The sequence below is a fragment of the Oncorhynchus tshawytscha genome, linkage group LG09, assembly GCF_018296145.1.
Source record: "Oncorhynchus tshawytscha isolate Ot180627B linkage group LG09, Otsh_v2.0, whole genome shotgun sequence".
NCBI classification, from domain to species: domain Eukaryota; kingdom Metazoa; phylum Chordata; class Actinopteri; order Salmoniformes; family Salmonidae; genus Oncorhynchus; species Oncorhynchus tshawytscha.
In genome coordinates this window covers 85,053,350-85,071,572 of record NC_056437.1, presented here as the reverse complement: position 1 = coordinate 85,071,572, position 18,223 = coordinate 85,053,350, and the positions used below count along the sequence as shown (strand labels likewise).

At 41.9% G+C, this 18,223-nt stretch overlaps 1 protein-coding gene across 1 annotated transcript; it reads left to right on the top strand.

Annotated features, from left to right (window-relative positions):
* The first annotated feature begins 10 nt into the window (after window positions 1-10).
* On the top strand, window positions 11-17,728 carry LOC112259019. The gene is made up of 9 exons (XM_024433776.2): window positions 11-191; window positions 6,046-6,244; window positions 6,449-6,484; window positions 6,578-6,631; window positions 6,832-7,065; window positions 9,723-9,829; window positions 9,952-10,117; window positions 10,217-10,295; window positions 13,834-17,728. The coding sequence occupies exons 1-9, from the start codon at window positions 118-120 to the stop codon at window positions 13,980-13,982; spliced, it is 1,098 nt and encodes a 365-aa protein (XP_024289544.1). The 5' UTR covers window positions 11-117; the 3' UTR covers window positions 13,983-17,728.
* Window positions 17,729-18,223: the final 495 nt, after the last annotated feature.

Sequence of the window (18,223 nt, the reverse complement as noted above, 5' to 3'; positions counted from 1 at the left end):
TAAAACCGCAACAAAGAAGAATTCTCACTGAACTATAATTGGCAACACCTCAGAGAGTGGTTAGCTAGTTAGTAGTCCTGCGCGGTTAATATTTGTTCCTGTCACACAGCGACAAGAATGCCAACACTGTCACTGTGTTCAGCATACAACTGCAAAAACCGCAGCCCCAAAGCTGGTGTGGGATTTTTTAGGTAAGTATTAGTCTACTGTTAAAACTACATCGAGAGCCACGTTTGATGCCTAGCTAACTAAATTACTACGGCAGCTAGCTTAGGCAAACGCATACTAAAGTTCTAACCAGCTGTTGTAGCTCGTGAAACAGAAAGCTCCGATTCACAATGTCTGCAAGCGTTATAATATGATTATATTAACAGCATATAATAACCGCAGTTAACCCCCGAATATCCTAAAGTAAAAACAAGTTAGGTCTCTGACGGAAGGTCCCTAGGTTGAGTGATATATCTAGTATCATATGACGGTAGAGAGCAAGGTGCACCCTTTGTTTTTACCAGTAGTCGAACCAAAGATTTGTATAACTAACCCAAGATGGACCAGAGCCTGTCGTTTCCAATGTGGGTAAATTAATCATAGTAGGCAGAACAAACAAGGAGGTGGGCAGAGCCAAACATGAGCGAGTGAAATTCTGTTGGCACGTTCTAGCATTTATTTGCATATTTATTTTAGGGAACGCCTACTCTAACCTGTGCAATAACTCAATTCGCCCTTGCACCCCAAAACAATGCCATTTTTATCAACTTTGGCGAAGGGTAAAGTCTAGAAAATGTAGTCGACTCTGTTTGACAGATTTTAATTTTGTAAACAGAACTGAATGGCATTAAAATGTTTCAGCAGATGACAAAATTTGCCTAATGTCTGGCAAAAGCCATACATACATACATACATACATGCATACATACATACATACATACATACATACATGTTAGGCAGATGTTATTGTGGGTGTAACGAAATGCTTCGGTTTCTAGCTTCAACAGTGCAGTAATATCTAGCATCACCATATTTGCTAGCGAGTGGAAACGCCAACCGGATGCTTCACATTTATACATTCTGTGAAATATCTGTCTCGTTGTTCTGTGGTAGAACTCTACTCTTAACAGAGCCGAAAAGGAGGCAATATGCTGTTTTCTGGTGCTCAGCTGGTCTAGGACTGTTGTAAAAGTACAATGCCGGTGATTGCGTGTAAGCAAGACAATGTTTGCATTCCGTCCAGGAGGTTCTTGCCATAATATGAAGATTAAACACACTGCATAGGGACTCTAGTTGCCGAATGGCCCAACATTTCTATTAGTTACGTCTAACTACAATGCTATATTTGACTAATTTACAAGGGTACTTTCCAAACCCTTCACATCCAGGTGAAATGGAGATGTAAAACGACAATGTGAAGTCACTGACCCCCCCCCCATCCATGCTACATTCAATAGAATTTCAGTTTACCACTGATCAGATTTTATTGGCATATTTCAATACCTTCCTATCCATATGATCTACAGACAAAGGGTGGTGGTTTCCTTCAATTCTCTTAGCAAAGTTACACTTTTTTGTTCCTCCCCTTTGATAGCCATATTTGGTAAAATACCAAGTCCATATTATGGCAAGAACTTCTCAAATAATCAGAGAGAAAAAACAGTCCATTACTTTAAGACATTGAAGGTCAGTCAATCTGGACAACTTGAAGAACTTTGAAAGTTTCTTATAGTGCAGTTGCAAAAACCATCAAGCTCCATGATGAAACTGGCTCTCATGAGGATTGCCACAGGAAAGGAAGACCTAGAGTTACCTCTGCTGCAGAGGATATGTTTATTAGAGTTCCCAGTTCCTCAGATTGCAGCCCAAATAAATGCTTCAGAGTTCAAGTAACAGACACATCTCAACATCAACTGTTCAGAGGAGACTGCGAGAATCAGGCCTTCATGGTTGAATTGCTGCAAAGAACCCATTACTAAAGGACACCAATAATAAGAAGATGCTTGCTTGGGCCAAGAAACACGAGCAATAGACATTAGACAGGTAGAAATCCAAATTTGAGATTTTTGGTTCCCAACCAGCATGTATTTGTGAGATGCAGAGTAGGTGAAAGGAAGATCTCCGTATGTGTGGTTCCCATTGTGAAGCGTGTGGGGGTGCTTTGCTGGTGACACTGTCAGGGATTTATTTAGAATTCAAGGCACACTTAACCAGCATGGCTACCACAGCATTCAGGTTTGCACTTAGTGGGACTATCATTTGTCTTTCAACAGAACAATGACCAAACACACCTCCAGGCTGTGTAAGGGCTATTTTACCAAGAATGAGAGTGAGTGCTGCATCAGATGACCTGGCCTCCACAATCACCTGAACCCAATTGAGGTGGTTTGGGATAAGTTGGACTGCGGAGTGAAGGAAAAGCAGCCAACAAGTGCTCAGCATATGTGGGAACTCCTTCAAGACTGTTGGAAGCGCATTCCAGGTGTTTGAGAGAATGCCAAGAGTGTGCAAAGCTGACATCAAGGCAATAAAATAAAAATGTAACAGACAAGTCAGTTAAGAACTAATTCTTATTTACAATGACGGCCTACCGGAGAACAGTGTGTTATAACTGACTTGTTCAGGGGCAGAACAACACATTTTGACCTTGTCAGCTCAGGGATTCGATCCAGCAACCTTTCAGTTACTGGCCCAACGCTACCTGCCGCCCCAAAGGGTGGCTACTTTGAATATTTTTTTGATTTGTTTAACACTTTTTTGTTTTTTTGTTTGCTACATGATATGTGTTATTTCATAGTTTTGATGTCTTCGCTATTACCCTAGAAAGTAGTAAAAATAAAGAAACCCATGAATGAGTAGGTGTTCAAACTTTTGACTGGTACTGTAAGTCTCTGACCTCCCTCATTGTCCATAGTAGGCTACACCACTCAGAATTGCTTTTATTTTTTATTTCACTGATTTTACATGAATAGTTCCCATGATTGGTCTAATTTTCAATAGCTCACTTTCCATATGCACTACAGACCATTGCGGTGGCTTTGTTGCCTCTTATCAAAGGTATACCTTTTTATTTTCAAAATTCCTCACCTTTGATTTTCTAGACACACTGTACTCTACACTAAGCCTTATTATAAGATGATTTATGAGATTGGAGAACACGTTGGGAGGAGTCTTAGACCTTGCCTCCATTCAGAATCTTTCTAGATCCTTTATTCTTAATTCTGTGCATATGGAGTAGAGGTCGACCGATTATGATTTTTCAAAGCCGATACCGATTATTGGAGGACCCAAAAAGCCGATACCGATTAATTGGCCAATTTTTATTTATTTATTTGTAGTAATGACAATTACAACAATACTGAATGAACACTTATTTTAACTTTATAATACATTATTAAAATCAATTTAGCAAATAAATAATAATAAATAATGAATCATGTTCAATTTGGTTTAAATAATGCAAAAACCAAGTGTTGGAGAAGAAAGTAAAAGTGGAATATGTGCCATGTAAAAAAGCTAACGTTTAAGTTCCTTGCTCAGAACGTATGAAAGCTGGTGGTTCCTTTTAACATGAGTCTTCAATATTCCCAGGTAAGAAGTTTTAGGTTGTAGTTATTATAGGAATTATAGGACTATTTCTCTCTCTACCATTTGTATTTATTATACCTTTGACTATTGGATGTTCTTATAGGCACTTTAGTATTGCCAGTGTAACAGTATAGCTTCCTCGCCCCTACCTGGGCTCGAACCAGGAACACATCGACAACATCCACCCTCGAAGCATCGTTACCCATCACTCCACAAAAGCCGTGAACCCTTGGGAACAACTACTCCAAGTCTGAGTGAGTGACCTTTGAAAAGCTATTTGCGCGCACCCTGCTAACTAGCTAGCCATTTCACGTAGGTTACACCAGCCTAATCTCGGGAGTTGATAGGCTTGAAGTCATAAACAGTGCAATACTTGAAGCATTGCGAAGAGCTGCTGGCAAACGTACAAAAGTGCTGTTTGACTGAATGCTTACGAGCCTGCAGCTGCCTACCACCGCTCAGTCAAACTGCTCTATCAAATATCAAATCATAGACTTAATAATAACATAACACACAGAAATAAGAGGCTTAGGTCATTAATATGGTAATCCGGAAACTATCATTTCGAAAATAAAACGTTTATTCTTTCAGTGAAATATGGAACCGTTCCTTATTTTATCTAACGGGTGGCATCCATAAGTCTAAATATTCCTGTTACATTGCAGAACCTTCAATGTTATGTCATAATTACGTAAACTTCTGGCAAATTAGTTCGCAACGAGCCAGGCGGCCCAAACTGTTGCATATACCCTGACTGCGTGCAATGAACGCAAGAGAAGTGACACAATTTCCCTAGTTTCATATTGCCTGCTAACACTAATTTCTTAACTAAAGATGCAGGTTTAAAAATATATACTTGTGTATTGATTTTAAGAAAGGCGTTGATGTTAATGGTTAGGTACATATTGGTGCAACAACAGCGCTTTTTTTTCTCGAATGCGCTTGTTAAATCACCCGTTTGGCGAAGTAGGCTATGATTCAATGATAAATTAACAGGCACCGCATCGATTATATGCAACACAGGACAAGCTCGATAAACTAGTAATATCATCAACCATGTAGAATTAAGATTGATTTAAAAAAAATAAGATGCGTTTAATGCTAGCTAGCACCTTACCTTGGCTCCTTGCTGCACTCGCATAACAGGCTGCCACGCAGTCTCCTCGTGGAGTGCAATTTAATCGGCCATGATCGGTGTCCAAAAATGCTGATTACCGATTGTTATAACTTGAAATTGGCCCTAATTAATCGGCCATTCCGATTTAATTGGTCAACTTCTAATATGGAGTGCCATAGGGTTCAAGCCATAGGGTTCAAGTCCGGAGACTGAGATGGCCATTTCAAAATGTTGATTTTTGTGGTCAAATGACAATTTATTTGGATTTTGATCTGTGCTAGGGGTTCCGGATTAAGCGAGTAGTATGTCAAGAAGCAGTGCGTAGGGGAGTTGCAGCGATGAGACAAGACTGTAACTACCAATTAGGATACCACGAAATTGGGGAGAAAAAAATAGTAGATCTGTATGTGAAATAATAACCACATTTGTAATAAGATAAATATTTGTAGTAAAACAAAGGGGAGGAATAATAATAAAAAATGTTATAAGACAGGTCAAAGAACCCACCACACTTGTCTTTAGAGATCTATAGCTCATATGGACAGTGAGCTATTGAAAATTAGACCTACCAGAGGAAATATTCATGTAAAATCAGTGAAATGGAAAATTAAATTTCCCTCCTATGGAGGAGAGATCAGTGACCTATTATTGAGTGGTTTTAGATGTGTATGTCATGTGGACTGGAAGCTATTGAAAATGTTTTCTTTGTGGATTAATAGAGGTCAGGGAACACCACACTAGACTATCAATCTCTAGCATGTGGATTGGAAGCCATTAAACATGAATTATTTGTATGTTTGAGCTCATATTTTTAAACAAAATATGTTAAATCATATATATATATATTTTTTAAAGGCTGTACCTTGGCCTCTATCGTCATCTGATTCTAAATATGTCATCCTAGGACCTTCCGTCAAATAGGTATTGATGAGAGAACTCTGAATGTATTAACCAATATCCAAAGGGAAAACAAATTGAGTTGTAGACTTTTGACCTGTGTGTGCCAGTAAGGAGTGATTTACATTGGAGGAGCTTTTTTGGTTGCTTGTACATTTTTATTTAGAACTTTTTTGGAAGTACACACCGGCCGTAACGGGATTAAATGAAGAAAGTTGCTCAGCAAAACTCTTTGATGATAAACTAATGTATATTGACATAACACTTGTAGAGTTTGAATCTGAGCTTTCTGAGTGTTAGAGGTCTGGTTCAACTAGCTAGTACAAATGGTTTGCAGGAGAATTTAGCTATGCTGTTCTCTTAGAAATCTGTTGCATAAACCATTCATGGATTTACTCTTCATTTGATAGCTGTAATTGTGATGCCAATTTGACGTATGAATGTTTTGGTAACAGATTCCCCAAAAATGATCCTGAAAGACGCAAACAATGGATTATTAATATGAAGTGTAAAGGGTGGAATCCGCAACAAAACCACCGTGTGTGCTCTGTTCACTTTGAAGACAAGTATATTTGCGGGAGGGACATACGTCAACGCCTCACGCCAGACGCAGTCCCGACTATATTCGACTATCCAAAAAACTTTCAAAAGAAGGTACTTTTAATACAACCTCTGACTTTTTCCTCATTTGTTGCTCAACTCGGCCTTGATGTACTACGCAAACTGAGGTTAAATTGGCACATGTTCATTGGCGCTGAGTTGAGCAATGCTATTGCTTTGCCAGATGTACAGGGATTATTTCCTGGAGTTTTGCTCGAAGCAGACTTTTTCATATTTTCACCATATTGATCTTTACAGAGTATTACCTGGGCAGTCAAAGATGTTTCCCCGAAGGTAAGTTGTTTACTCGCAAGAACAACCAAAAGCTTATGCTATATGCCAGTAACTGATGCAAAAAAAAATATCAATGATACACTTCATTTTCAGGTGGCATGTGAGAACATGGAGTTCCAACTTCCACCCCTCAAGCACATAATAGAGGTAATGAAGGATGTGTAAACATTGTCTCTAATACAGGGTTAGTGATAGAGCCTCCAAGTTGATCATTGATTCATTGGCATGTATTTTTCTAATGCAATTGTGACAGTCAACCTCTGGATCTAAAACCAAGAAAGGTCTGAGGAACATGTTTATAAGTGTCATTAAAACAGTACTATATATTGTCTCCCATTCTTACCCAGATCAAAGACGCATGGGAGTGGCTGGTTATAGACATCAGAGGGCCGCTGCCCTTGACATTGAACGGACACCAGTACGTTCTGACCTTGACAGACTTCTACTCCAAATGGGTGGAGGCCTTCCCCCTGAGATGTTGTAGCTCTACTGAGGTAGCACAACATGTAGCTGAAGTCATCTCTCACTTTGGCTTCCCTTTTGGAATCCTTGTTCGACTGAAGAAGAACTTTACCAGTAAGGTGAGAGATATATTTTGTCACATCATGCTTTTGTATATACACTGCTCAAAAAAATAAAGGGAACACTTAAACAACACAATGTAACTCCAAGTCAATCACACTTCTGGGAAATCAAACTGTCCACTTAGGAAGCAACACTGATTGACAATAAATTGCACATGCTGTTGTGCAAATGGAATAGAAAACAGGTGGAAATTATAGGCAATTAGCAAGACACCCCCAATTAAGGAGTGGTTCTGCACTTCTCAGTTCCTATGCTTCCTGGCTGATGTTTTGGTCACTTTTGAATGCTGGCGGTGCTTTTACGCTAGTGGTAGCATGAGACGTAGTCTACAACCCACACAAGTGGCTCAGGTAGTGCAGCTCATCCAGGATGGCACATCAATGCGAGCTGTGGCAAGAAGGTTTGCTGTGTCTGTCAGCGTAGTGTCCAGAGCATGGAGGCGCTACCAGGAGACAGGCCAGTACATCAGGAGACGTGGGAGGCCGTAGGAGGGCAACAACCCAGCAGCAGGACCGCTACCTCCGCTTTTGTTGCAAGGAGGAGCACTGCCAAAGCCCTGCAAAATGACCTCCAGCAGGCCACAAATGTGCATGTGTCTGCTCAAACGGTCAGAAACAGACTCCATGAGGGTGGTATGAGGGCCCGACGTCCACAGGTGGGGGTTGTGCTTACAGCCCAACACCGTGCAGGACGTTTGGCATTTGCCAGAGGACACCAAGATTGGCAAATTCGCCACTGGCGCCCTGTGCTCTTCACAGATGAAAGCAGGTTCACACTGAGCACATGTGACAGAGTCTGGAGACACCGTGGAGAACGTTCTGCTGCCTGCAACATCCTCCAGCATGACCGGTTTGGCGGTGGGTCAGTCATGGTGTGGGGTGGTATTTCTTTGGGGGGGCCGCAGAGCCCTCCATGTGCTTGCCAGAGGTAGCCTGACTGCCATTAGGTACCGAGATGAGATCCTCAGACCCCTTGTGAGAACATATGCTGGTGCTGTTGGCCCTGGGTTCCTCCTAATGCTAGACCTCATGTGGCTGGAGTGTGTCAGCAGTTCCTGCAAGAGGGAGGCATTGATGCTATGGACTGGCCCGCCCGTTCCCCAGACCTGAATCCAATTGAGCACATCTGGGACATCGTGTCTCGCTCCATCCACCAACACCACGTTGCACCACAGACTGTCCAGGAGTTGGCGGATGCTTTAGTCCAGGTCTGGGAGGAGATCCCTCAGGAGACCATCTGCCACCTTATCAGGAGCATGCCCAGGCGTTGTAGGGAGGTCATACAGGCACGTGGAGGCCACACACACTACTGAGCCTCATTTTGACTTGTTTTAAGGACATCAAGTTGGATCAGCCTGTAGTGTGGTTTTCCACTTCAATTTTGAGTGTGACTCCAAATCCAGACCTCCATGGGTTGATAAATTGGATTCCCATTGATAATTTTTGTGTGATTTTGTTGTCAGCACATTCAACTATGTAAGGAAAAAAGTATTTAATAAGAATATTTCATTCAGATCTAGGATGTGTTATTTTAGTGTTCCCTTTATTCTTTTGAGCAGTGTATATAGTGTATGTGTAACAGGTATGTGGACACCCTTTCAAATTAGTGGATTTGGCTATTTCGGGCATTCCCGTTGCTGACCGGTTTATAAAATCGAACACAGACATGGCCTTACTGAAGAGCTCAGTGACTTTCAATGTGGCACTGTCATAAGATGCCACTTTTCCAATAAATCAGTTCGTCAAATTTCTCCCCCGCTAGAGCTGCCCCGGTCAACTGCTAGTGCTGTTATTGTGGAGTTACTGCCTTTGGAAGCAACATCAGCACAATAACTGTTTGTCAGGAGCTTCATGAAATGGGTTTCCATGGCCAAGCAGCCGCAATGCCAAGCGTCGGCTGGAGTGGTGTAAAGCATGAACCCTGAAGCAATTGAGATGTGTTCTCTGGAGTGACGAGTCACGGTACACCATTTGACGGACAAATCTGGTTTTGGCATAGTGCCAACTGTGAAGTTTGGTGATGGAGGAGGAATAATGGTCTTGGCCTGTTTTTATTATTTATTTTTTATGGTTCTGGCTCGGTCCCTTAGTTTCCGAAGGGAAATCTTAATGCTACAGCATACAATGACGTTCTGTACGATTCTGTGCTTCCAACTTCGTGGCAACAGTTTGGGGAAGGCCCTTTCCTGTTTCAGCATGACAATGCCCCCATGCACAAAGTAAGGTCCATACAGAATTTTTTTTTTTAGATCAGTGCAAAGAACTTGACTAGCCTGCACAGAGCCCTGACCTCAAACCCATCAAACACATTTGGAACGCAGATTGCAAGCCAGGCATAATCGCCCAACATCTGTCCATGACTTCACTACTGATCTTGTGGCTGAATGGAAGCAAATTCCTGCAGACATGTTCCAACATTAGTCCACAGCCTTCCCAGGAGAGTGGAGGCTGTTATAGCAGCAAAGGGGGACCAACTCCATATTAATGCCCGTGATTTTGGAAGGAAATGTTTGACGAGCTGGTGTCCACATACTGTTGGAGTGTACCTTGCAGAAGTACAACTTTGATTTTGGTTCATATATGCGGTAGAGTTCAATAGGTCAGAAGCGGTTCATTAAACAAACATGAGCTGTTTCCATTTATTCATGTTTCAGATCAACGTTGCTTTGAAGAGTCATCTAAAGCTGAGTGGGTTCTCTCTCTTATACCGTCATCGGCAAGTTGGATCACTGGATCTGACCACACAGACACTGATCAGCAGGTTTGTGTTTTAGACACATTTCTTTCTATGACTTGGCTAGTTAAAAAAGGTAAAATTATATATATATATTTAAATATGGTGTTTAATTTCATATTTGACCATGGTGACCTTAACACCAACAGGATGGTGTCTGATCTTGTGAACGACCATCCATACAACTGGGATGTCTGCCTCCCTGCGAAGGTGTTCAGCCTGTGTTTCAAGGAGCACCCCAAGACCAAGCAGAGACCTTTCTCTCTGCTGTGCTGCAAAGGACCACAGCCAGTCACCACCCCTAGGGATCTGTCTGTAAGTTTACTTTTTAGTTATAGCTGAACTCTTATCATAATGGATTGCATTTCAATTGAATGGGTGTGTTTCTGCCTGTCCTTTTTATATTTCCTACAGTTCAGTCCTGCAGAGCTCAGAGAGAGTTCCTTTGCAATCCAGTCAAATCAAGAGGGTGGGCATGACACTGATCCGCAAGGTGAGTGTAATTCCTGTACCATAGCAGGGATTTTTCTGCCATTGTAATACTTTATCGGGTCACTTCAGTCCAAACGGTAAGAAATGTATTTATACAGTACCAGTCAAAAGTTTGGACACCTACTCATTCAAGGGTTTTTATTTATTTTTATTTCCTACATTGTAGAATAATAGTGAAGACATTAAAATGATGAAATAACACATATGGAGTCATGTAGTAACCAAAGAAGTGTTAAACAAATCAAAATACATGTTCTATTTTAGATTCTTCAAAGTAGCTACACTTTGCCTTTGACAGCTTTGCAGACTTCTGGCATTTTCTCAACCAGCTTTACAAGGAATGCCTTTCCAACTGTCTTGAAGGTGTTCCCACATGCTGAGCACTTGTTGGCTGCTTTCTTTCACTCGGCGGAACAACTCAGAGTGCTGTGGTAGCCATGCTGGTTAAGTGTGCCTTGAATTTTAAATATATCACTAACAGTGTTACCAGCAAAGCACCCCACACCATCACACCTCCTCCATGCTACACATTGGGAACCACACATGCAGATATCATCCATTCACCTACTCTGCGTCTCATAAAGATACGGCGGTTGGAAAATAAAATCTCCAATTTGGACACATCAAACCAAAGGACAGATTTCCACCGGTCTAATGTCCATTGCTCGTGTTTCTTGGCCCAAGCAAGTCTCTTCTTATTGGTGTCCTTTTAGTAGTGGTTTCTCCACAGAAATTCGACCTTGAAGTCCTGCTTAACGCAGTCTCCTCTGAACAGTTGATGTTGAAATGTGTCTGTTACTTGAACTCTGAAGCATTTATTTGGGCTGCAATTTCTGAGGCTGGTAACGCTTAATGAACTTATCCTCTGCAGCAGAGGTAACTCTGGGTCGTCCTTTCCTGTGGCGGTCCTCATGAGAGCCAGTTTCATCATAGAGCTTGATGGTTTTTGCGACTGCACTTGAAGAAACTTTCAAAGTTCTTGACATTTTCCAGATTGACTGACCTTCATGTCTTAATGAAATGATGGACTGTTTCTCTTAGCTTATTTGAGTTGTTCTTGTCATAATATGGACTTGGTATTTTACAGAATCTTCTGTTTACCACCCCTAAAACTGATTGGCTCAAACTCATTAAGAAGGAAATTCCACAAATTACATTTTAACAAGGCACACCTGTTAATTGAAATGCATTCCAGGTGACTACCTCATGAAGCTGGTTGAGAAAATGCCAAGAGTGTGCAAAGCTGTCATCAAGGCAAAGGGTGGCTACTCTGAAGAATCTCAAATGTAAAATATATTTTGATTTGCTTAACACTTTGTTGGTTACTACATGATTCCATGTGTTATTTCATAGTTTTGATGTCTTCATTATTACTCCAGAAAGTAGTAAAAATAAAGAAAACCCTTGCATGAGTAGGTGTGTCCAAACTTTTGACTGGTACAGTGTGTGTATATGTATGTGTGTATATATATGTGTGTGTATATATCTACATTGCCAAGATGGGGCCTTTTTAAAATTATTTTTAACACTGATTTTTTTGTGTTTGAAAACGTTTTCTGTTTTAACTTAAATGACTCTAAAACCAGATTCAAAGAATGTAGAAAATATTATCTATATAAACTCAGCAAAAAAGGTCCCTTTTTCAGGAACCTGTCTTTCAAAGAATTTGAATCTAAAACTTCACAGATATTAATTGTGAAGGGTTTAAACACTGTTTCCAATGCTTGTTCAGTGAAACAAACAATTAACAGCCGTTCCACTGGTGCATGTTCATTAAGACACTAACAGCTTATGATGGTAGGTGGTAGGTGCCTACAGATGGTAGGCAATTAAGGTTGCAGTTATGAAATCTTAGGACACTGAAGAGCTCTTTCTACTAACTCTGAAAGACACCCAAATAAATATGCCCAGGGTCCCTGCTCATCTGAGTGAACGTGCCTTAGGCATGCTGCAAGGAGGCATGAGGACTGTAGATGTGGCCAGGGCAATAAGTTGCAATGTCCGTACTGTGAGACACCTAGGATAGCACTACAGGGAGACAGGACGGACAGCTGATCGTCCTCGCAGTGGCAGACCACGTGTAACAACACCTGCACAGGACCGGTACATCCGAACATCACACCTGCGGGACAGGTACAGGATGGCAACAACTGCCTGAGTTACACCAGGAACGCACAATCCCTCCATCAGGGCTCAGGCTGTCCGCAATAGGCTGAGAGAGGCTGGACTGAGGGCTTTTGTAGGCAGTGGGCTGTTGTCTGGTGAGGACCTGCCTTACATCACCAGCAACAACGTCGCCTATGGGCACAAACCCACCGTCGCTGGACCAGAGAGGACTGGCAAAAAGTGCTCTTCACTGTCGAGTCGTTGTTTTGTGTCTCCAGGGGCGATGGTCGGATTTGCGTTTATCGTTGAAGGAATGAGCGTTACACAGAGGCCTGTACTCTGGAGAGGGATCAATTTGGAGGTGGAGGGTCCGTCATGGTCTGGGGTTGGTGTGTCACAGCATCATCGGACTGAGCTTGTTGTCATTGCAGGCAACGTTGTGCGTTCCAGGGAAGACATCCTTCTCCCTCATGTGGTACCCTTCCTGCAGGCTCATCCTGACATGACCCTCCGGCATGACAATGCCACCAGCCATACTGCTCGTTCTGTGTGTGATTTCCTGCAAGACGGGAATGTCAGTGTTCTGCCATGGCCAGCGAATAGCCTGGATCTCAATCCCATTGAGCATGTCTGGGACCTGTTGGATCGGAGGGTGAGGGCTAGGGCCATTCCCCGTAATAATGTCTGGGAACTTGCGGTGTCCTTGGTGTAAGAGTGGGGTAACATCTCACAGCAAGAACTGGCAAATCTGGTGTAGTACATGAGGAGATGCACTGCAGTACTTAATGCAGCTGGTGGCCACACTTTAGATTTTTTACACCCCCCCCTATTCAGGGACACATTCCATTTATGTTAATCACATGTCTGTGGAACTTGTTCAGTTTCTCAGTCGTTGAATCTTGTTAATACAAATATTTACATATGTTAAGTTTGCTGAAAATAAACTTGGTTGATAGTGAGAACGTTTCTTTATTTTTTTGTGTATGTTGATATATTTTTGAACTACTGGGAGAATTGAAAATGCCCAAAACAATTAATTTAGCACTGCATTAGCCATGGCTAAATTCTTTAGGATTGCAGGAAATTGATTTATATGCGAAAATGTATCTACACTGCCAAGATGTGGCCTTTAAAAATGCCACTAAGCGCCTTTTGATCCAGAATTCTTGCGTCGGCAGAATAGGTAGAATGGTATGGTTCCCAGCCATGGTTGAGTTTGTGCCGTTCCCAGCTATCCCTTCAGTTCACTACCTACAGTTTTACCTCTTCAGACTTTTCGAAAGATGTTTGAGAATAACTTGGTCTCAACATATATTTTGAATTAAGTGAATACTTAGTGTATGACATAGCGTGTTAACTGTTCTACATTTTATTGTAATTGTTACGTTGCAATTTGTTGGTCATATTGTGTTTATGTGCATTTGTTATTACAGGCATGGTTGGCATTGAATCTGGGAAGGAAACTGCTGGAAAGAGCACAGTTACAAGGGTCTCCTTTTTTAGGAGCAGCACAGAGAGTAACACAGACGGTAACCCCAACAGTGAACCATCCTCTGAAGATCATCATGCCATGGAAACCTGAATCATTTATTGGATTAGTGCTCTATCAGTCATGCTGCCATATTTTTGGGGAATAGGTTATTTTGGTTTTCTAAGGTGTCTTCATTTTGTTGAAAAACACTTTGGTTCAATGTTTGGCTGGTGCACTGTTTCAAGATTGGTAGCAGAGATATCAGTGTGGGTCAGGAATTTATATACCACCTGCATCAATTCAATCAGCCAAAACATCATGCATAGATGATTGATTAATGATAAGGTGATCCCTAAAAGCAATTGCTATATTTTGAAATCAAATTGTATTTGTCAAGTGCTGAATTCAACAGGTGTAGGGTGTACTGTGAAATGCTTACTTAAGAAAGGAAACTGTAACAATAAAGGAACAACAACCAGGATCTATACAAGGGGGAACAGTACGGAGTTCAATGTGTAGGGTACGTGGTAGTTGAGGTAATATGTGGGGGTAAAAATGACTAGGCAATAAGGATAGATCATTAACAGAGTGGCAGCTGTGTGTGTGTGTGTGTGTGTGTGTGTGTGTTGGAGTGTCAGTGTAGTATGTGTCACTGTGGGTAGAGTCCAGTGAGTGCATAGAGCCAGTGCAAAAAAGGGGGGTCAATGTAAATCGTCGGGGTAGCAATTTGATTAGCTGTTCAGCAGTCTTATGGTTTGGGGGTAGAAGCTGTTAAGTTGCTTTTTGGTCCCAGGCTTGTCGCTCTGGTCACGCTTGCCACGCGGTAGCAGTGGGAAGTCTATGACTTGGGTGGCTGAAGACTTTGACCATTTTTAAGGCCTTCCTCTTACACTGTCTGGTGTAGAGGTTCTGTGTAGCAGGGAGCTTGGCCCCAGTGATGTACTGGGCTGTACACACTACCCTCTGTAGCGCCTTGTGGTCGGATGCCAAGTAGTTGCCATACCAAGAGCTGATGCAGCCAGTCAAGATGCTCTCAATGGTGCAGCTGTAGAACTTTTTAAAGATCTGAGCGCCCATGCCAAGCCTCCTGCGGGGGGAGAGGCGATATCATGCTCTCTTCACAACTGTGATGTCTTTGGATCGTGATAGGTCTTTAGTGAGTTGTACAACGAAGAACTAGTATCTCTCAACCTGCTCCTCTAGATGTGAATGGGGGTGTGCTCAGCCCACTGTTTCCTGTAGTCCACTATCATCTAATTTTGTCTTGCTGATGTTGAGGGAGAGGTTGTCCTGGCACCACACTGCCAGGTCTCTGACCTTCCTGTAGGCTGTCTCATCATCGGTGTTCAGACCTTACTTGATCTTGATTACAAAGGACATGAAGACAAATGCATTTCTAGCTATTTTAATCATATGTACCATACTAAGCACTCTTGAGGCCATACTATAATTCCAGTTGGGAGCATGGGCGCTGCCATGCTGGTGGGAGCACAGTCACTGATGTCTGACATGGGTAAATCCATTTTAATTTAATCACTTTTTAACAGCAACCCTTTTGATTTGAACAAAACCTCACATACGCATACTGAACCAAATATAAACGCAACATACAACAATTTCTATGATTTTACAGAGTTACAGTTAATATAAGGAAATCAATCCATTTTTAAATAAATTATTTAGGCCCTAATCTATGGATTTCACTCCACTTGACTGGGCAGGGGTGCAGCCATGGGTCAGAATGAATTTTTACCCACAAAAGGCCTTGATTACAAACATACTGTTTACACGTCTACAGTTGTAAGGCCAGTTGGACGTAGTGCCAAAATATCTAAAACAACGTTAGGAGCAGCTTATGGTAGAGTAATGTACTTTCAATTATCTGGAAACCGCTCTGGTGGACATTCCTGCAGTCAAGCGTGCCAATTGCACGCTCCCTCAACTTGAGACATCTGTGGCATTGTGTTGTATGACAAAATTGCAAACAATTCTAGGATATTTTATTTCAGCTCATGAAAAATGGGACCAAAACTTTACATGTTGCATTTTTATATTTTTGTTCAGTGTATTTTATAATTTTGTGAAAGAAAAAAATGAAATGGGGTATCTAGTGCAAGCAACTCGTGCTTGTCTTTTACTTACAGTTTATCCACCAGCTGAAAATACTTTCTTTTTTAGTTTATTGAAAAGCTATTTAATGGTACAATGATTCTGAACACTATGGCTTGAAAAAAATAAAACTTTGAAACACTATCATTCAACTACTATTGCAGCTATACAAGGGACATTTTCTGAATTACAATGCAAAAATATTACGTATAGCTTCTTTAACCTTTAAACCTGTAAATTATTTAACGTGTACACTTCGGGTCAACTTTGATCTGCTTGGCATTCAGGTCCACAAATTAACTTTCTTACTACTTATTCCATGATCAAACATGTAGGAAAGTTTTTGTTTAAATCAAAAGGGATGCTTTAAAGTGATCGAATTCAAATATTTTTACCCACTTGCAAATATTTCTCTCATGGCTCTCATCAAAGGCTGGAATACGAACCACATGGAATTGAGTTATTTGTTAAATGCCAAGACTTGTATGCTTTATAATGTATTTATTATGGGTGTCTCTTGTTATTGTGGAGCATGCAGGTGGAGTTTTAACCAAATGTACAATTTAAGAAATATTCTCAAAACAAGGGAAGTTTAAAAACCCAGCAAAAAGCTACAATAAACAAACCCAAGCCATGGCCAACACAATAGTTCAAACATGCATGGAATTGTTGAGAGTACTATATTGTTGAGTACTTTACAAAGGCAGTGCCTGTCTGCTTGTTATTGAACTGCCCATTTTTTTTTGTCTATATGTTGCCTCTAAGTCCTTTTGTAAGCTTGTTTTGTGTCGGGGAGTAGGGTTACGGATGAAGCTGCTGTGGGAGCCGGTGTTGTCTGGGACGTCACATGGGAAACAAATGGCACAAAGCACTGTCCAGGGCAGTTCAGGACTGGACCAGTCCACCACTACTGGTGCCACAGACATTCGGGGCTACAGACAGCTGGCGCTTCGGTGAATAGCTGCATCTGTGCATGATTGGAAGTGGTCCAGCCGGGGCTGTGCGTTCTTAGTTTTGGCCTGCCCTGCTGTGTTTTGGAGGTAGCTGTTATACATGCTCTTCTTGGTTGTACTGAGGGGCAACAGGGCAGGTTTTTGCAGGCTGCAGAGGCTCTGTGGCTTATGGGTGAGGGAGCTGAATGCCCTGGAGGAGCACTGACACGTCCTGAGTCTTCTACCTGCTGTTGTGCCACTGCACTCAGGTGTTCTGGTTCACTTCATACAACTGCAGTGTGCTATTTGTCACCACCCACTGTCTGATCTTCTTGTAGTCCCGCGGAATGAGGGTCCACCTTGTCCGAGCTGCCTTCCCCATCTTCTGAGGACTAGGGTAGACACAGTCAGGTGAACACGGTCTCTACCTGATAAGGGAATGTGTTTAAAGTAATGACTAAAGGATTCCACCCTGAAATCATTTAAATGTGTTAGTAGTCATAATTCCATAATATGTGTGACTAGATCATTGTGTTGCTGTGTAGTGGTGTGAGAGTTGAGAGAACAAAGGACAACAGGAAAGAGGCTCCTTCCAAGGTCCCTCTTATCTGGGGAGGAAAGGAATGGAGAGAAACTGCCAAGGCGGGTAGAAAAGTGATAAACTCTGTGTGTGTGTGTGTGTGTGTGTGTGTGTGTGTGGTGTGTGTGTGTGTGTGTGTGTGTGTAAGTAGGTGGGGGTGAGTTATAAAATGACATGTCTTTGCATTTCGGACTTTAGAACATTCTCTGAATAAACCTTACAGACCTTTTGCAGAAGTTGAGTCTTTGCCTAATTATTATTAAACCCAGGTTCTTACAAACCTCTGGGATTGGTCAAAAATTAAATAATTGTTTAGCAATCATCATTGGGATTGAACATTCTTTTGACACTACCACATGGCAGCGGTCAGCCCACTGGGCAGATTAACCCCCGCTTCCCCGAGTGTATCTCCTCTCCAGGGATACAGGTATTGTTTTTTTGTGACCGGATGCAATCAATCACCAGCCTGTCTTGGTGAGGGGCAGCATAAACTATCTGGTTCTTGTCACGCTGGCTCAGCTTCTTCCACAAGGATTTTATAGTGAAAGCTGGCTGGTTTGACCGAGTGGGGCCAGAAGAACTATGTGGCTGTACCAGGTACTCTGCCAGCTTGTCATTGTTGGCCATGCCAGTGAAGCCATCCTGATCCACAGCCTGTAATTACATAAGTTTTAAGTGCTGTGATAAAATGTTAATCATGTCTTCAACCCGTTTAACAACACAACCCCTGA

What these genes read in the sequence shown, in the direction of transcription:
- LOC112259019 (XM_024433776.2), top strand. Translation starts at nt 118, where the DNA reads ATGCCAACACTGTCACTGTGTTCAGCATACAACTGCAAAAACCGCAGC. An exon ending in TCAAAGATGTTTCCCCGAAG is followed by an intron (nt 6,485 to 6,577) that starts GTAAGTTGTTTA and finishes CTTCATTTTCAG; the next exon opens with GTGGCATGTGAGAACATGGA. An exon ending in CCACCCCTAGGGATCTGTCT is followed by an intron (nt 10,118 to 10,216) that starts GTAAGTTTACTT and finishes TATTTCCTACAG; the next exon opens with TTCAGTCCTGCAGAGCTCAG.